The sequence below is a fragment of the Oryzias latipes genome, chromosome 24 (genome assembly GCF_053564925.1).
Source record: "Oryzias latipes strain Hd-rR chromosome 24, Olatipes_Hd-rR_3.1".
Classification (NCBI taxonomy): Eukaryota; Metazoa; Chordata; class Actinopteri; order Beloniformes; family Adrianichthyidae; genus Oryzias; species Oryzias latipes.
In genome coordinates this window covers 9,236,624-9,256,604 of record NC_136260.1, presented here as the reverse complement: position 1 = coordinate 9,256,604, position 19,981 = coordinate 9,236,624, and the positions used below count along the sequence as shown (strand labels likewise).

Genomic DNA, 19,981 nt, shown 5'->3' with positions numbered 1-19,981 from the left:
CAGTCCTTGAGTTAAAGGAAGAACTAAAGAAGTACAGCAGCTCAAAAAGCTCTGGATCTAATGGTGAAAATCAAAGCAACAGTTGTGGTTGCCATTGTCTCAAGTGTTGTTAGTTTTGGTTGTGCAGTTGTTTTTGTAACAAAGTAAAGTTAGGTAATAGGTTAAAGAACTGTAATCATTTACTGCACAGAGAGGTTAATATCAAGATCTTGTTAATAACTGAATTAATTTAAATTTTTAACAATTTAATGCATTTTAGCAGAGATCCTTCTCTTGACCCATATTTCTTGAAAATATTGGTCTGCTTATCATTGTTGAACATCTTTCTTTGTAGTTTTTTTTTCCTTTAATTAAACTCATCTGACAAACTAACTATCACAGGTGTCTGAGATTCATGTCAGTGATCCAAAGAACTCCAAGACACAATATCATCCATGAGTGTATTGAAAAACAAAGAATTTTATCTTTTTTTACACTTAAACACAATTTTCATAGCAATTTGGAACAAACTGTATGCATTCAGTTTGTATGAGACAAAAATGAAAAATTAAAGAAAAATTGTGTTTTGATCAAGCTCAATATTAATTTTGACTTTTATCATAGGCTACTGTAATTTCATTTAGTGTCATCCTGCAAGTTTACTCCAAAGAAAACTTAACAACTAAAGTAAAAAATTGAATTTACTTCTAAACTTACAACCACTGTGGTGAGACATAATCTACTTACAGTCTCACTGCTGTTTAACGGAACTTTAATGCTTAATGATCCAACAGAAAAACTATATAAATGATGTACAAATATTTTTCTTTTTTTTCCCTTTCTTGACAGAAACTAAACATTGTTGTGCAGCATAAGATAAAATGTGCTTTCAACACATTTTAGTGATAAACAAAGCTTACTGAGGATTACATCTTTCACCAATAAATGTTTTGTCATTTATCAAATATTAAGTCCCTCCACTCTTTGTTCCTTATTATTATTTTAATGAAAAAGTTCCATCCCAAATGCAGCACCCTGAGACTGTATGCTAGCCGCAAGGAAGGAGGCCAAGGACTAGTGAGCGTAGAATCAAATCAATTCAAACTTTATTTATAAAATAGCGCTTCTCATGCATTTTGCTCGAAGCGCTTTAACATTAAAAACAGAACACACACAACATTACAGTAAAAACCCAACCCACCCTTCACCCATCCCACTCCCCTCCGTTAAAACATATGACCCATGGCCCCCACGTACAAAGAATGATGACTATGTAACTTAAATAAATAAGCAAACAAACAATCAAGTATGGCTTGGCTCTGCTGTAAGGAAACGGTATTTGGGAATCTCTTCATACCAGGAGCCAGCCCGGCCACAGGAGCATCGCCACAGCACCCACCCAGACTGGGACAACACTGGGGTCCACTTCACAGACGTGAAGCTGCAAAGTCAGACCCCAACTGCCCCAGTAAGGGCGACAACCGCGGCAACAATCACCGACCAAGCCAGCAAGCCCTGGAGGAAAAGATCCCCATAAGAAACACTGGGGCTAAAGTCATGATAAGATACTAAAATTAAAGACATAAGATGTATGTAAAAACATAAAATTAAGAATAAGATACATAAAATGAAAATAAATACCTAAATTAGCCAAGACTAAAACTAATAGAATAAATCAGCAGTTAAAATCAACTAAAAGCTAAATTAAAAAGGTGAGTCTTGAGGCTCTTCTTAAAAACCTCTGCAGTCTCTGCGGCCCTGAGGCTCTCCGGTAGGCTGTTCCACAGGCGAGGACCATAATTGCGGAACGAAGTCTCACCATAAGTTTTGGTCCTCACCTTAGGAGCAACTAAGAGGCCAGTGCCAAAGGACCTCAGGGTTCGCGAGGGTTCATATTTTAAAATAATTTCATTTAAATAAGAGCGCCCAAGACCATAAAACATTTATAAACCAATAAAATAATTTTAAAATCAATCCTGAAATGCACAGGGAGCCAATGCAGCGATTTTAAAACCAGTGTAATGTGTTCCCACCCTCTGGTCCTCGTCAGCACTCGTACCGCTGAGTTCTGTAGAAGTTGTAAGTTTGAAATAGACTTTTTTGGTAAACCAGAGAGCAAGGCATTACAGTAATCTAAACGACTGAAAATAAAATCATGCATTAGCATCTCTGTGCTGGTAAGAGAGAGGAAAGGGCGGACTCTGGCAATGTTTTTGAGAAGATAAAATCCTGTCTTAATGACATTTTTAATGTGTGATCAAATTTAGCTCAGAGTCAAAAAGTACACCCAGGTTTTTCACACATTGAGAATGTTTAAAATATTGAAGATGTGGTAAAATCATCTCTCTCTTGAAGCCACTATCCAGGATGAAACATTCAAGATTCATGAGTACATCAAGCTCAAGGCCCCAACTGACAGTGTGCTCAGTGAATGTCTCAGACAATGGAGAGCAGAGGATACAGTGCTGGAGGACAGATCCTCATGGGAGGACAAACCCCTGCATGGGATGTACCACCGGATCATAACTGAAATGGTCTACATCAGGAAGTCCTTCCAATGGTTAGAAAAGGCTGGCCTACAGGACAGCACTGAAGCACTCATCCTGGCAGCTCAGGAACAAGCCCTGAGCACCAGAGCGATAGAGGCTCAGATCTACCACACCAGACAAGACCCAAGGTGTAGGCTGTGCAAAGAGGTGCCTGAAACAATCCAGCACATAACTGCAGGGTGTAAGATGCTGGCAGGTAAAGCATACATGGAGCGCCACAATCAAGTGGCTGGAATAATATACAGGAACATGTGTGCAGAATATGAACTGGAAACCCCAAGGTCAAAATGGGAAACACCTCCGAAGGTGGTAGAGAATGAGAGGGCAAAGATCCTGTGGGACTTCCAGATCCAGACTGATAGAATGGTAATGGCAAACCAACCAGACATTGTAGTGGTGGATAAAGAACAGAGGAAAGCCGTTGTGGTGGATGTGGCAGTGCCAAGCGATGGGAACATCAGGAAGAAGTAACATGAGAAACTGGAGAAATATCAGGGACTCAGGGAAGAACTGGAGAAAGCATGGAAAGTGAAGGTGACAGTGGTGCCTGTGGTAATTGGAGCACTCGGGGCAGTAACCCCCAAGCTGGACGAGTGGCTACTACAGATACCTGGAAAGACCTCAGACCTCTCAGTCCAGAAAAGCGCAGTGCTAGGAACAGCTGAGATACTGCGCAGGACCCTCAAGCTCCCAGGCCTCTGGTAGAGAACCCGAGCTTGGAGGAGAAACCACCCGCGGAGGGTGAGAGGGGCGTTTTTTTAGTGAGGAATGGGAATATATATATATATATATATATATATACATATATCCTATATTTAAATCATTGGCAGAATATTTTCTGTCCTTAAATGTTTTTATACAATTTCAGCTGAAAGTGCAGTAGATATTGTCCATCATAACTAACACTTTCCTATTGTTACACAAAGCTTCAGTAAAATAAAGTTAAGCTCATGACTGTTTATTTAATGTGATTTTTTATTTAGTAGTAAGACGAAGTTTCAGGTGGTCACTGTTCATTCCTCCCTGTGTCATTTGTCTTCTATCTTCAGATACAGGTATGCAAATTTACACAGCTTTACCATTTTGTACTTATTTCTTTTTTTGTCTTCTAAATGTTTTAGACCACTAAGTTTAAATGTTCTGCTTTATGCAACCCTGTGTGTTAACTTCACTATTTACAGTATATTTCCTTTGTGATTTTGGAAATTTAAAAAAAGTAAACATTTATTTTTGTCTTTATTAAAATCATTTTGTGAAGATTTTCTCTCCTTAAATATGGTTTTAATGCATTTTCAACTAAAAAACGGAGTAGATGTTGTCCATCATAACTTACCATGTCCTATTGTTACTCAAAGCTTCAGTAAAAAATATAGTTTATGTTACGTCCCTCTTCAGAGAGGAGGGAGAAATGTGTAACATAAAGAAAATTATGATAACCGGGCGGGGTTAAAGTTGGCCACACAGCCGTTTATTCAGTGACAAATATAACACTCATAGGGGACTAAAAGAGAAATAATCAACTCGCTCTGGGTGTCACCCGCTTCGGCTGCGGGGTCTGGGGTGGGGTGGGGTGGGGGGCTTGTCGGCCCTGTCCTGTGGGGGGGCGTTCTGGGGGGGAGGGGGGGCCCATTATTAGTACGGGTCGGGGGGGGCTAGCGGGTCGGGGTCTCCGCTGAGGCAATCAGTGGTTGCCTCGGCCGGTTGGCCTCCTCGGTCCCGTCGAGGCCTGACCAGAGCTCTTCTAGGGCCGGCGTCTGGGGGTGGGGGCCTGGGCTTGCTCCGGGGGGGGGCGACGCTTTCTGGCTCCTCTCTCTCTGTGTGGGGTGGGTGGTGCCGGGCCTGGGGTGTCGGCGCCTCCGGGGGTGGGCCCCTGGGCTGGGTGGCCCTGGCCCCTTTGCTGGGGGTGGGCTGGGGGACGGCTGTTTGACCACCGGGGGACAGTCTACCAGCTGTCCCCAACTTACCCCCTTCCTTATATAACCTCATATTAGGGTGAGGGGGTGGGGGGTCTAGCCTGCGATGCGCCTTGGGGGGGGGGCTACTTGGGAGTGGCCCCCCTCCTATGGTTGCCGTATGGAGTGGGCCCCCCCTCTTTCGGTTTTATTTGCACCTTAGACATGTAGGGTCCTTGGTAGGGGGGGTGCTTGGACATCACTGCAAGCAAGCAGCAGATGTCCTCCTGGCACCCTACCCGCCAATTTTAACCGCACCTTAGACATTTAGGGCCCCTTGGTGTGGAGGGTGAGGGGACATCACTGTGAGTAATCAGGAGATGTCCCCTTAGTGCCCTACTCGCCAATTTTAACTGCACCCCCCTTAGTACACACACCCCTCCCCCTTCAATATATACATTCAAACATAAACACACACACATGCACACAAACACCCTCTCAAACACCCATACACGCACACACATTTTACAAGGAAGGTGGGACCTGGGTCCATCTGTCCCCTACCCCTTCCCTGGTGGGGGGTGCGGGCCCCTTGGCGATGGCGGCCGTGTCCCTTGGGTGCCGGCTCCCTGGGCCCGGCGTCGCTCTCTCCGCACGGTGGGGGGGTTCATATTACACCTGAGCCGGGGGTGTTCGTGTCCCTGGGGGGTGGGTCCTGGTCCTTGCCCCTGGACGCTGGGCCCCGCCAAACTTCCAACATGGCCGAGCCTGGTCGGGCCATATTTATAACATCCTTTGTGGGCCGCCCTTTTTTCCCCGGGGTTCCCCCCTCCTGGGCGGGGGCGGCGGGCCCCTGCCTTGCTCCTACCTGGACCAACCGTGGGCCGGGTGGGTGGCTGCCTGGAGTGCGGAGCGGGTCTCCCTTGGGGGGTCCTGGCTCGTACCTGGGGTCGGGGCGGGGGGATGCCCGGAACTCCTGGGTGGTGGTGGGGTGCTCGTCTGGGGCTGTGGGCGTCCCTCTCCGGTGGGGCCCTGCGTTGGGCTCTTCCGGCGCGGCGGGGGGCTGCTTTCCTGGCTGGGCTGGGGCGGCGCTCTCTTTCCCTCTGCGCCTCCCTGCTCTCTGGCTCTGGGGGCCTCGCGGCGGTCCTGCTGGCCCTGGCCTGGGTGGCGGTCTTGGTCGCCCGGGGGGCGGTTGTTCCCTGCCTGTTCCCGTGTGGCGTTGGGGGGGCTCCGGCTGCCGCTGCTGCTGCGGCGGGGGTATGGGTGTGGGGGTGGCTGGGCGCTCCTCCTCCTTCTTTTCACATTACACCATCCATTTTAGAAGAACATAAACACTCACCTGAGCACAGGTGTTAGCTCACCTTTGCACTAATAGTTTGCATGATTGAATGAATGAAAGATTTCACACTAGTTGGTTTAAAGGCATAGGTATGCGTTCGTGAACACTATCTGTTTTGTGTGCATGTTGACATGTGGACATTTTTGCGGCTAGCAGGTGTGTTGATAATATTTGAGTGTGTGTGAACAGGCCCCGCCCTTTTTGTACTACATTTGAACCGTACCGTAACGATAAACAACCAGTAAACCTGCCTGCTCTATGCTGCTTCATGGTCTTACCCCCCTTCCCCTCCTATTATCACCCTCCTACCCCCCCCTCTCTCTAACGTCCCTCTCTCTTCTTCCCCTCTTTCCTTTTCCGTCCGGTCCAACACCAAAGATTTTCAAACATGATTGAAATTAATAAAGTTTGGCCTCAATTACAAAAGGGGTTTATTCAGACATACCTTTGGTTTGTCTGAAGATGAATAACCCCTCTTGTTAAAATAAAATATGTCCAACACAAGAGGCCCTCAGCTCTCATCTGTTTGCCTAGCTGTTGGACAGGACAAGTTAAAAAAAAAAAAAAAAAAAAAAAAAAAATATAACACTCATAGGGGACTAAAAGAGAAATAATCAACTCAACACCAAAGGTGCAATAAATAATGGGATAACTTAAATTCTCAGGCTTTAAAGCAAGGCACGAAATTACTCAAAATGCAAACAAAAGACTACAAGAGTAAATGTAACAAAAGGACAAAACCAGAATCAAAGCTAAGGGGGAATCCAGAAGCTTTCATTGTCCTTTCACTATCATTGTTGTGTAATTAATGGGACTGTTATTTTGTAGTAGGACGAAGGTTCAGGTGGATATTGTCCATTCCTCACCATGTCATTGAACGTCTAACTTCAGATACAGGTATGCAAATATTTAAAGCCTTACCTTTACAAATTCATAATTTAAGTTAGTTTAGTTTATTGCATGAAGCAGATGTGGTATCAGCAGTTTATTTTCTATTTTTCAACATGTTTTTAGTTTTCTACAGAAAACACAGAGACAGTATATAACCACAAAATATGTACTTACTTTTATTTATTTTTAAGTCTTATAAGCTTTAACAGTGGATTTTAACGTTTTGTCTGTATGTTGACTTATTTATTATTATTTTAACGCTATATTTTATTTGTGATTTTAGAACTTTTTAAAATGTTCAACATCTATTTCTGTCTTTGTACAAATCATTCACAGATGATTTTCTGTTCTTAAAAAATGGCATTCATGCATTTTCAACTATAAATGAAGTAGAGGTATGTCACTTTAAAATTAAATTTTAACCTTACTAATTGAATAACAATCATGTAAATACACACTTTCTCTTAAATAACTTGTTTTTCTGCCTTGAGGTTAATCTTTAATTGAAGACTTTCAAGTTTGTATGTTTAATATATTTTTTTTAGTAACTGTGAGCTACAAGATGGTGGTCAGTGGTGAAACTTTTGGTGCTCATCAACAACTTTTGGACTAAATTAAGACTCCAGTCTTAAAGATAAATGAAGAGAGCCGCATCACCATCGTTTTCTGTCCTGTTTCGTCTCGGCACGGAACAGATGCTGAAGCAGCCATGAGGACGGTTCCAGGTATTATCTCTTTTTTCAGTAGGAATGTTTAAAAAAAATCATTTTCTTGATTATTTATATGTTATGCATATGATCAGTGGTTTCAAGAGTATGAATGAATATAATCTTTCACTTATTTTTTTGTTTTCTTTATAGATGGTGATCCTGTCATTTTGGTCTTGATGCATTACTCTCAAGAGCCCAAACATGTTTCTTCTTCAAAAGTCTTATCCAGTAACCCTAATGTTGTCCTGGAGGTCAATATTTTCTACCATGACAAAAAGAACGGTTTATTGAAGTGCAGACAAAATGAAAATGCGGTCATTGAGTGAAAGGAAGAACTAAAGAAGTGCAGCAGACCACAGCGTTCTGGATCCAACCATGTAAATCACAGGAACAGATGTGCTATCCTCTGATGTGTTGTTAGCGATGGAAGTGGAATTTTTGTAACAAGATAAAGTTATTTAATACTTTAAAGAACTGTAAATATTAACTGCACAGACAGGTTTACATCAAGATCTTGTTCCGAATTGAATATAAAATGAGACCTTTCCTATTTTATTTCTGTCCACATGTAACGAGGGAGAAGGGAAGTACCCAGGCGCAGAGAGGAGAGGAGGCAGGAGGTTGCAGGGGAACGGGGGCTTTCATAAACAAAACTAAAGATACCAAACCAAAACCACTGCATACGGCAGGCTAGAGACTCGAAACATGAAAATACAGAAACGCTCAAAACCAGGGAACAGCACAATTACAAACTATGGACCAGCACAGGAGGAAGGGAATGACAAGACTTAAATACATGCAGACAAACGAGACACAGGTGGAAACACTCAGGAAGGATGAAGGCCAAAGTAAAACTCAAAACTACAACAAACCAGGAAACACTACAAAATAAAACAGGAAGTAACTCAAAACATGCCAGAACAAAAAGGAAACAAACCACAAGGGCAAAGAAAAAGAAACCGTAACACCACATTCACTTTTTATTCATAAATAAAGAAATTAATTTGTGTGGTTGCATAAGGTTATACTTACAAAATATAAGTACTCTGTTGTGTGCTGCAGAAATGTGTGGTTATGGAGGGGAAGGGAAAAAGGCCCTACCTATGTGTGAAGGAATTTGTTTTATTATCTTTGTGTAAATGTATTTGTTTAAATGTGTGTTTAAATGTTAACTCAGACTAACCTTTTTAGACAGCTTTGTGTTGTTTGTACATCTGCTTCTCATCCCAGCTAGGAAGAGGGGGTTTTACGACACACTGTCCTGAGCTGATAAGGGATACTGTTTGAACTTAGAATCCAACCAAAAGGGTCATTTGACGACACCCCCTAATGAACTTTTTCTCTTTGTCTTGAAATTGTTACCTCCTTCTTGTGTCCTCAATAAAAGCAGCACGAGGAGAGGCAGACCTTTGAGAAGAGAAGCGTGGTAGACGTTTTCGTCACTCTTGCTCCTCTCCCTTGTGCATGAGAAACTTGATTCTTGTTGTGGTTTGTTGTTTATAATTGTGTTTTTCTTTAATGTCTATATGCATTTATCTGACACTATGTTGGTGAAGTGTTTTCTAATATTCATGCTTATTTCATTCATGGTGTAAATTTTCTGTCATGTCTTAGCTTGTTTCTCTCATGTTTGCAGTAACATACTGTAAATGTGCAAAGAGTTCCTTACCCCAGCCTGTTTTCAAGATCCATTTTCTTTGGCTTTAAAAAACACTTGCTGTTGACAAATTTTAATAAACAAAACAAAACAGCAAAAATGTTCATGTTTTTAATATTTTTTTAAGACTTAAAGGAACTTGGGGCAGTCATTAACAGATTGTGATCATGTGACACGCTTGACTAATTCAATAAAATATTTTAACAAACTTATTGACTTCGCCTGTTTGTTTAAACTGTTTAGATTTACATTGAACATTCCACAATTTTGGTAAATGAGAGTAATTAGCATTTTTTAAAACATATTAATGTTCTGGACAGCTTGTGTTTTGTGTCTTTAAACAGTTTTATTAGCCTGTAGGTTCCTCCTACAGCTCAGAAGTTACTTTCACTTTCTCTTAACTCTAAATGGTGAGTTGACTTAACATCTGAAAATGTTCATTATAGTTGGGTCTTATATTTTCTTTTACGCTTAAATTAATTGTTTCAAAAATCTTTATAAAGTCTCTCCTTTTAGTGTCTCCTCTGTGTTTTTAGTTTTTTTAAGACTTCAGAAAATACAAATCTACGACAGGTTGATCTTCTGGACTAACAAGTAAGTGATATTTTTCATTCTGTCACAAAAGCCAACTCATCATCTTTCTCTAAAAGAATTCTGAGGTTTTATCCCACAAGAGTCTCAGTCACAGCTGTTGGTTTGTGCAAAAGCCTCTTGTTACTTTCATTTTGTATTACCTGGAATTCTATAAACTGATATTTTTGTCACTAAAAGTAAAACAAAAGTCAGGGTTTTATAAAGAAAAATTGGTCAAACTGCAATCAAAAAGATCAGTTTTAAAACTGTAATACTCTAAGCTGTAAATGAAAGGGTTAAAGGTTTGCTGACTCAGTGTCCCAAATACGGTGGCCTTGAATTGCAAAACAGACCAACAAATACTTCAACACAAAAACATATTACAGAGCACAACTTCAATGTCGGCACACTGATAAAAGGTTTACGATCAGTACGGAGCTACGGTGGCTGAGAACCGCAATTGTAGCAAAAAAAGAATAGTGACTGCAGACCAAAAAAAAAGAAAATGCAAATTAAAAAAGGAAAGTTTTGCATTTCTTTTTTTGTTTTTGTAACATTTCATTTTGATTTCTGAAAATTACTTTTGCTTTTAGAAATTTTTTACTTTTTTAAGATGATGACGTTTGTCCATCCTTTCAACTGAAAGTTATTTAGTCTAAAGTAACACTGGATATGTTCCGTACTAATCATAAAACTTTTATTAGTATGCAGACATTAAAGAAGCATTTGAAAAAACGTCAAAAATCAAACCTGAATATCTAATCATTGATGTGTCATTGTAGCAACATTTTCTGGTTTTGTTTTTTTAACATTTCAGTTTGATTTCTGCTTTCTGAAATTTTGAATTTTTTTTAAAATTGTGTTTTGGTTTCTGGAACTTTTTTCTTCCTCTAAAATGTAATTTTTTTTAAATTGTTTTGTTTTTTGATTGTCTCTGTGATCTTCATGTTTTCACGTTTTCTTGGTGTGATTTGGACTTCCGGGCCCCTGTGCACAAATATTACTTCATACTATTGTCATCTGTGCAGATATTCTAAAAACCAAATCTCTTCATCCAGACGTTGGAGTTGTAGCTGAGCACCTTGAGAGGAAAAAGGACACAAAGGATCAGCTGAATAATTGCAGGCTGTTCTTAAAGCTCGTGTTAAAATGGGAGAAGACATAAACAGACGTCTGGATTCTGAAAGAAGAAGTCAGTACGAAGTTTTTGGTAATACAAATATACAGCTATAAATACATTCTTGTATACACCTCAAATATGTAGGTCCATCTATGTCTCATGAAGATATGATCTTTGTTGTAGAAATTTTTGTTTCTTTTTTCAGAATCATCAGACAGCAAAACTCCATTGATAAACAATCAGAACCAAGAAAATGGTATGTCTCTCTGGGAAAAATGTATCTTGTATCTTTTACGTAGAAAATGTGTATTTTCTTTTATTTATAAGTGTCACTGTCTTAACCTATTAAACAAAGCTTTAGTAAAATAACACAGCTGTATTTTTAGTTTATTAGGCTGACAGAACTATTTTTTGTGCATGTGTAGAGATAAACTCTTCAACTGTTCCACTGTTGTTTGGGGTTCCACAGGGCTCCATTTTAGAACCTCTAATATTTTCTCTAAACATCATTCCTCTTGTCTTCACCCCCTTGTTTGACTGTGGTCATTAAAAGCAGCATATAATTCAAAAACCTAAAGTTTATTATTAAAGTTCAGATCATAACTTGGTTATGTGATTGTTCTTTATTTAACACAAGGAGGATGTTGCTCTTCGCTATGGCAGCGCTTCAGTGACTGTTTATGGAGCACACTAGGCACAGTAATGTTTACAAACTTGTATTCTTGTACTTATTTCTTTTTCTTGAGTTTCTGTTAACACCTAAACAGTTCAAACTGTTAATTTTAAATTTACTTCTGTTTGAAATAGGGGTGCACAAAAGGAAAAAATCTTGCGATATGCGATATTAGTGATCAATATTGTGATGATGATATAACTTGCAATACATGAATGAATAGCAAAACAACCCAAAACATTGTTTTCATTTTACTACAACAGTTTAATTTAAACAAGAGGTAACCCTAGTGTACAAAGGAGGCAAACATCTAACAAAAAAGAGCCCTATCCGGTTACTCAACGACTTCAGGGTCTAAATGTGGTTAAATGCATAAATGGATAGACTTTGATTCAATAAAGACTTTAAGCTGCCATAAGCATGTTTTAGCACATGTAAGGTACGCAATTTTTGCCTATTGCTATGTACGTTTGCACAGCTTGATATCGCGACGACAAGAAATTTGCCATATTGTGCAGACCTAGTTTGAAACTATGTGTTTCACTTAAACTTTTGTTACCTTTTTTCCGTTTTTGAAGGGTTTCTTTTCTCATGCTTTTAACTTTTATTCAAGATTTTCACTTTTGTGTCTTTAATGTCTTTTCCATCTACAGTAGATATCTCTGGATCTTACTCTTCAACTGCTCAGCTGTTGTTTGGGGTTCCACAGGGCTCCATTTTACAACCTCTAATATTCTCTCTATACCTCATTCCTCTTGGCCCCACCCCCATGGTTGTCTGTGGTCATTAAAGGCAGCATATAATTAAATAAACTTAAAGTTTATTATTAAAGTTCAGATCATAACTGGGTTTTATGTGATTGTTTGTTCATTAAATACAAGGAGAATGTTGCTCCTGGATACGGCAGTGCTTCTGTAGCTGGTGCTGCTGCTGTTCACGGAAACCACTAGGTAAAGTAATGTTTACAACCGTTGATTTTAAATTTACTTCTGTTCGAAACAATGTGTGTGGATCTTAATCATTTGCTACATGTTTCATTTCCACTGTTTTAAGTTTTTAACGTTTTTTTTCTGCTTTTAACTTTTGATTCAAGATTTTCACTTTTGTGTCTTTAATGTCTTTTCTATTAACAGTGAGATACAAGAAGGTGGTATGTGGTGAAACATTTGGTGCTGATGAACAACTTTTGGACCAAATTCAGACTTCAGGCTTAAATATGACAAATGATGAAGAGAGCTGCATCACCATCGTTTTTTGTCCTGTTACGTCGCGGACAGGAACAGATGCTGAAGCAGCCATGGAGAAGGTTCCAGGTATCTTCATTTTCCTCAGTATGAATGTTGAAAAAAATTCGCGCTCCTCAGCTTCTATATTGTATTTATGGCCATCCAAACTTGTAATTCAAAACGTTTACTTTCTGCTGACTTGTAGAATATATTAATATAACCTTTTACATTTTTTTCCTCTGTTTTTGTTTTCTCAATAGGTGGTGATCCTGTCATTTTGGTCTTGATGCATTACTCCCAAGAGCCCAAACACATTTCCTCTTCAAAACTCTTATCTAGTAACCCTAATGTTGTCCTGGAGATCAACATTGTCTACCATGACAAAAAGAACGGTTTACTGGGGTGTGAACAAAATAAAAATGCTGTCCTTGAGTTGAAGGAAGAACTAAAGAAGTACAGCAGACCACAAAGCTCTGGATCTAATGGTGAAAATCAAAGCAACAGTTGAGGTTGCCATTGTCTGCTGTGTTGTTAGCTTTGGTTGTGCAGTTGTTTTTGTAACAAGGAAAAGTTAGGTAATGGGTGAAATAACTTTAATTATTTACTGCACAGAGAGGTTAATATAAAGATCTTGTTCATAACTGATTTAATTAAATTTTTTACTATTTCATGCTTTTCAGCAGAGAGATCCTTTCTCTGACCCATATTTCTTGAAAATGTTGGTCTGCTTAATAATGTGGAACGTCCTTCTTTGTAATTTCTTTTCCTTTAATTAAATTCATCTGACAAACTATCACAGGTGTCTAAGATTCATGTCAGTGATCCAAAGAGCTCCAAGACACAATATCATCCATGAGTGTATTGAAAAACAAAGAATTGTATCTTTTTAACACTTAAACTCAATTTGCATAACAATTTGGAACACACCGTATATGTTATTTTTGCATGAGAAAAAAATGGAAAAGTGAAGACAAAATGGTGTTTTGATCAAGCTCAATATTAATTTTCACTTTTGTCAAAGGCTGCTAAAATTTCCTTTAAAAAATATGACAGTCTGTGCAACACAATATCATATTGCAAGTGTACTCCAGAGAAAATATAAAAACTAAAGCAAGACATTGAATTTCTCCTGTTAATCTTATAAGTCCACGGTGGTGATTATAAAATTTACATATAACATTTACAGTATTACTGCTGTTAACCAGGACTTTAAAAACCTACAAATATTTTTTTCTATCTCCTTCCTTGACAGAAACGAAACATTGTTGTGCAGCATTAGATAAAAATGTGCTTTTAACGCATTTTAATGATAAACAAATCTTACTAAGGGTAACATGTTTCACCAACAGTTTGCTCTGTCTTTGAAGGTTAAAAACCACCAAGATTTGCACCTGCACCTCCACCACATACACAATTTATGCAATTTTGCCTAATTCTTTGACTAAGTAAAATATTGCTATTAAACCTCATTGGACTGGATTAATGTACAGTGACATTCAGTCTACAGTTTTGGTAAATAAAAAAAAATGTTTGCTCTTTTTATTTTCTTAACATATTTCATAAAATTTTGCGTTTGTAAATCTCACTTCACATTTTTGATTGATGAAGTGAAAAGCCTCAGACTCCTCCCACAGGAACACGTGATCCGTGTCGTCACGACTCAGTTATTAGTTTCACTTTCTCCTGTCTCAAAACGGTGAGTTGACTTTTTATGTCTGTTAATGTACATTAAGCTAAAGTTGGGTATTATATTTTGCTTAATGGTTTAATTATTTTAGAGCTTAAAACAACTCATCATGTTGAGCTCTGCCTCTCAATTTTGTTGTGTAATTTTATGTATTTATATTCCCCCTTGGCGTCTCTGTTGTCGCTGTTGTTTTTTTTAATACTAAAAAAATATTTAAGGTTTTTTAAATATTTAACGATTTGAAACAGCATCGAAACAGGTACATAAAAACGGACAAACTCGAAGCTCTTTCTCCAAAGACTGGAACAATGTCGACTCTACTACATGAAATAGGAAGCTACGACGCATGCGCAGCTTCTAAACTGAAAAGTAAGTGACATTTCGAGCTAATTAACTCACCTGTGTTCCTAAACTCTGTCACGTCACATCCATATTTAGGCCCCGCCTCTGTATATCAGTAGTTACAGTTCTGGTATTTTCAGAGGCAGGTTTCCAAACTGACTCAGAGATCCAGACTCTGACCCTGGAAGACCTGCATGAACTGTTTCCTGGACTGGAGAAACTAAAGCTGAGAAACACAATCTTTAAAATAATTCATAAACAGGTTAGTAAAGCTTAATCTCTTCCATGCATTAACAAACACTTCCTTGAGGATTTTTTTAATATCTGAAACAGATGCAAATTGATCCGTTCCTGGAAAAACTTGGAGATGTTTCCCAACGAGACTCTCTCAGAGGTTTGTGCAAAAGTCACTTATTTTGTATTTTCTTAATCTGAATTATCATCTGTGCAGATGTTCTAATAACTACATCTCTTTATTCAGGTGATGTGATAAAGGAGTGCCTTAACAGGATAAAGAACATAAAAGAACAGCTGGATGAGAAGCAGACTGTCCTTAAATTTCACAATGATTTTCCAAAGGACATCTGCAAAAGTCTGGATTCTGAAAAAGGTAATTATGAATTTCTTTGATTAAAATATACATTTATGTGGAGTTTGCATGTTCTCTTCATGTCTATGAAGACTCTCATTCATCCAGGTTGGTTCCATTGTAGTAGGTTTATATGGAGTTATTTCAGGTTTAGGGGATGTCATCTGGACTTGGTTTTTAAAGTTGAAAGACGTTTCACCTCTTATCCAAGAGGCTTTGTCAATTCTGAAATAGCTGGTCTAGGAGCTGGTATATATGCGCTCATGGGGGAGGAGTCAGACCTGAAACTGGAGGTGTTGTCCACTTAGCCTACGTGGTTTCGGGTCGTTAATAGTCCTTTGTCCTCAGCTGGGGGTTGGGGAGCCAGTGACTCCCTCTCCAAATTGGTCGTCTCTTTCAGCGGTTAACGACTCAGGTGGAACTGGTTTGGTTTGTTTAGGTTTCAAAACACTGCCGTAGATGGATGGAAGAATAAACCTGAGACCACCATTCTTATTAAGAGAAGGTTTATCCTTCTTGACAAAGATGGCTTCTTTCACTCCTCGCTCAAACCATCCTTTCTCTCTGGCTAGAATTCGGACTTCACTGTCCTTGAAAGAGTGGTTTGTGGCCTTCAGGTGGAGATGTACTGCAGACTCAGGTCCACTTGGGTTGGCTCTGCGATGTTGGTAAAGCCGCTTGTGTAGCGGTTGTTTGGTTTCTCCTATATACTGTTCATTGCAGTTCTCTTTGCAGTGGATAGAGTACACAACATTACTCTGTTTGTAGCTGGGAATTTTGTCCTTTGGATGAACCAGTTTCTGTCTGAGGGTATTGACTGGTTTGAGATGAACTGGGATGTTATGTTGTTTGAAAATCCTTTTGAGTTTTTCAGACAGGCCTGAGATATATGGAATTGAAATACTGTTCCGTTTCGGCTCTTGTTCCTTCTTGTCTTGTTTTCCTGTATGTTGGGATCTGGTGAATGCCCACTTGGGATATCCACAGGTTCGGAGGGCTTGGTGGATATGTTGCTCTTGCTTCTTCTTTCCGTCAGAGCTCACTAAATATTTAGTTAGTGAATTTGATTTAAAAAAATGTTTTAAAGGTGAAAATATGCATTTGACAATTGAAACCTGTTTTCTTCTCCTAAAACAGGTTAAATTACCAAAAAAAAATGCTGTTAATATTTGACTCTGCAGCTTTACAAATGGAACCAGGTCAACTTTGTTTGAAGGAACCGGAACGTTATGAAGCAGGCGCAGCTTCTGTAGAGATAAGTACAGGTAGATATCATTTATTTCTGAGTAATGAATTAACCCAGGTACTGAAAGTCTGTGCATGTAGGCCCCGCCTCTCTATATTAGGCCTGAGTCCTGCTTTTAATCAAATCTGGTATTTTAAGAGGTGGATTTCCAGACTGACTCTGTGGTCCAGATTCTGTATCGAGAAGATCTGCAAGAACTGTTTCCTGGACCAGAATATCTAAAGCTGAGAAGGACCATCTTTCAAATAATTCATAATCAGGTGAGTAGAGCTTAATCTCTTCATGCATTTACAAACATCTGAGAGGATTTGTTTCATTCTGATACAGACGCCAGCACATCTGCTCCTGGAAGAACTTAAAGGTTTTACCCAACAAAACTCTTTCAACGGTGTGTGCTAAAGTCACTTGTTACTTTCACTTTGTATTTCATTTAATCTGAATTATCCTCTGTGCAGATGTTCTAACAGCCAAATGTCTTGATCCAGACGTTCCTGTAGCCAGATACCTTGAAAGGATAAAGAACACAAAACAGCAGTTGGATGAGATGCAGATTATCCTTGAAGCTCATAATAATATGCGAAACGATAGAAGCAAAAGTCTGGATTCTGGAAAAGGTCAGTAGGAAGTTGTCGTATAAATATCTTCTTAAAAAAAGAGTTTATGTAGAACATGTTTTCTCATTTATTCATAACTTTCTACTACTCTGCAAACTTTTAAACAAAGGTTCAGTAAAATAAAGCATAAATCATAACTACATTTAATGTGATTGTTTATATTGTAGAAAAAGGAGATGACTTCAGCTTTATCCATTCCTTTTCTTCTTGGTACATTGGTCTCTCACAGAAAACCCAAGGTAACATGTAAAGGTTTACAGCCTAAATTTTGTGTGTGTGCGTCTCTTAATGTCTGTACTGTGAGTTTACAACTCTATGTGTAACTTCTAATTATGGTAGATGTGACTTTTTATTTACAGAACTTAAAAAAAACTATTTTTTTCTCTTAGTACAAATCATTTATAGAGAATTTTCTATTCCTTAAATGTTCTGTTTATGCATTTTTAGCCAAAGAATAAGTAGATGTAATCCAAAGTATTTGTTTGAAATCAATATTTAACCCTAATAATTAGATAAAAATGGTGTAATGCTTACTTTCTCTTAAATCCCTTCCATCATTGTGGGTATTTTATGTGTAAATAAAGTTTGTTTTGTACTACAGTCACTTGTTACTTTCACTTTGTGTTTCCTTAATCTGAATTCTTTGAAGTGTTATTTAACTCACTATAATGAGAGGATGGATAAATTACTAAAGTGCAATCAAAATGATCAGTTTTAAAACTATAACATTTTAAGCTGCAAATGACAAATTTATATGTTTGCTCACATAATCCTACCTGTTTTCCAAATCTCTCACTTTGGTTACAAATCTGCGTTTTTCATTTTTACTTTTATAACACTGCAAATGCAAACATTTATTTTGTGAGATTCTGAAAGCACAGGTGAGATTTTCCAAACAAACATTTAGTATTTTCATTTGCAACCAGAAGTTGTAGATTTAAAACTAAACCTTTTGTTTGCAGTTTAGGAGATTTTTATGGAAAACTCTGACTTCTGTTCTAATGTTAAATATTCCTACATTTGTGCAGCAGTACTAATAACCAGTTGTCTTCATCCAAATCCTGATGTTTTAGCTGAGGATCAGCTGGATAAGATGCAGGCTGTCTTTACAGCTCATCGTAAAAATGGACAGAAAATCAGAAAATGTCTGGATTCTGAAAAAGTTAATTGTTTGTAATAAAATATAAAACTATAAACACTATAGGTCTTCAAATTTGCATTAACCTCAAATACATACAGTAGGTCTAGCTGGTGTCACATTGATGAAAACATCTTTTGATCTTTTTTTTCTACTGGTTTGGAACTGACTGCTTTATTTTATCAGATTCTTCATCAGACACCAATGCTCCCCTAACAACCAATGAGAAGAAAAGTGACTCAAATGATAAGAAGAGTATGTTTCATCTGAAAAAAAAAACTCTTGTAGTAGAGGATTGTCTTTTGTTCTTAACTTACAGTCCTATTTTTTTTTAAACAGAGATTCAGTAAAATAAATGTAGGTTCAGAATTGTATTTAATGTGAATGTTTGTTTTTAATGAACATTTAGGAAGATTCACCAGTTAATTTTATAAATGTACCTGTGGCTGTTTTATAGAAAACAAGTAAATGATCACAGTCTAGTACTGTTGTGGTATTTATGTTTTTGTCTCTCTTAAAGTCTGATCTGATTTTAAATTTCCATCTGTTTGCAACACCGTGTGTGACTTCATTTCTTTTTTGATGCTCTATTTCATTTGTACAATTTGGGAACTTTTTGGATACTTTTTATTTTTTTTCAAATCATTTGTATTTTTACTGAATTTTGCATTTATGTATTTTCAACTAAAGATGAAGTAGATGTTCTATAACTCAAAATATCAAATTAAAATGAATATTTACCTTTAGAAATGTAACTAAATTTAAATTATGTTGCTTCATATCAGTGGATTCTGTTGTTGTTGTTTTAATTCCAGATTCACATGTTTGTATCTTTAATGTCTTTTCTAGGAGTAGTGAGGTTCAAGGTGGAGGTCAGCGGTGAAACTTTTGGTGCTGATCAACAACTTTTGGATGAAATAAAGACTCCAGACTTGAAATGGATAGAGGGGGAAGAACACGACATCACCATTGTTTTCTGTCCTGTTACATCTCAAGTAGGAACAGATGCTGCATCAGCCATGAGGAAAGTTCCAGGTATCTTCACTTTCCTCAATTGAAATGTTGAAAACAAAAATGAGTCTTAAGTTTATGCACCTTGATTTATATTCCATGTTGTTTTTGTTTTCTTTATAGATGGTGATCCTGCCATTCTGGTCTTGATGCATTACTCCCAAGAGCCCAAACACTCGTCCTCTACTAAAGTCTTATCTAGTAACCCTAATGTTGTCCTGGAGGTCAATATTTTCTACCACAAAAAAAAGAAGGGTTTATTGAAGTGCAGACAAAATGAAAATGCTGTCATTGAGTTGAAGGAAGAACTAAAGAAGTACAGCAGACCACAGCGTTCTGGGTTTAACTATTGAAATCACAGCAACAGTGGTCCTTCTCTTAGTAAAGTCTGATGGGTTGCTAGCTTCTGTAAGGCTGTTAATTGTTGTAACAAGGTAGAGTTATGAAAAATTAGTTTAATGAAACGTTTTAATAAACTACACAGACAGCTTTTATATCAAAATGTTGTGTATGTCCACATTTACATTTTATTAACAATGAAGTATCTTATTGTATGTTGCAGAGAAGTTAGAGCTCATTTAAACAAGAATGTGATGTGGGAAAACAATAAAGGTCCTTCCTATATTCAATCAGTAATGGTTTATAATCTCTGTGCTTATCAACAATAAAATTGACTTCCATTAATGTTCTTGATGGATTTTAATGTGTTTGTTTCTGTAAATCCTACAGGAACATACTGTATGTG

General features: G+C 38.1%; 2 protein-coding genes across 14 annotated transcripts in view; both read left to right on the top strand.

The window, feature by feature from the left end:
• LOC101170142 (uncharacterized) overlaps positions 1 to 13,402 on the top strand; it is a 35,139-nt gene extending 21,737 nt beyond the window's left edge. Inside the window, exons 15-22 of the mRNA XM_078942778.1 lie at positions 7,511 to 9,427; positions 9,534 to 9,611; positions 10,649 to 10,782; positions 10,916 to 10,966; positions 11,348 to 11,409; positions 12,265 to 12,333; positions 12,517 to 12,696; positions 12,870 to 13,402. The gene's annotated coding sequence lies outside the window, so the exon portion shown is untranslated. The remainder of the gene's footprint in view (positions 1 to 7,510; positions 9,428 to 9,533; positions 9,612 to 10,648; positions 10,783 to 10,915; positions 10,967 to 11,347; positions 11,410 to 12,264; positions 12,334 to 12,516; positions 12,697 to 12,869) is intronic.
• Positions 13,403 to 14,222: 820 nt separating this feature from the next.
• On the top strand, positions 14,223 to 19,920 carry LOC101160036 (uncharacterized). Of its 13 annotated transcripts, none has more exons than XM_078942769.1 (13): positions 14,223 to 14,305; positions 14,545 to 14,665; positions 14,779 to 14,900; positions 14,972 to 15,032; positions 15,120 to 15,248; positions 16,409 to 16,492; positions 16,612 to 16,733; positions 16,801 to 16,861; positions 16,959 to 17,087; positions 17,255 to 17,326; positions 18,412 to 18,480; positions 19,075 to 19,260; positions 19,360 to 19,920. In XM_078942769.1, exons 2-13 carry the CDS (start codon positions 14,605 to 14,607, stop codon positions 19,587 to 19,589), a joined length of 1,326 nt encoding a protein of 441 aa, XP_078798895.1. In that variant the 5' UTR covers positions 14,223 to 14,305; positions 14,545 to 14,604; the 3' UTR covers positions 19,590 to 19,920. The 13 variants fall into 13 exon arrangements, with proteins under 13 accessions (XP_078798895.1, XP_020570512.1, XP_078798900.1 ...); XM_020714853.3 differs by having other exon boundaries at positions 16,929 to 17,087; XM_078942774.1 differs by lacking the exon at positions 16,409 to 16,492.
• The last annotated feature ends 61 nt before the right edge of the window (positions 19,921 to 19,981 follow it).

What these genes read in the sequence shown, in the direction of transcription:
- LOC101160036 (XM_020714853.3), top strand. Translation starts at nt 14,605, where the DNA reads ATGTCGACTCTACTACATGAAATAGGAAGCTACGACGCATGCGCAGCT. An exon ending in CCAACAAAACTCTTTCAACG is followed by an intron (nt 16,862 to 16,928) that starts GTGTGTGCTAAA and finishes TCCTCTGTGCAG; the next exon opens with ATGTTCTAACAGCCAAATGT. An exon ending in AAGTCTGGATTCTGGAAAAG is followed by an intron (nt 17,088 to 17,254) that starts GTCAGTAGGAAG and finishes TTTATATTGTAG; the next exon opens with AAAAAGGAGATGACTTCAGC.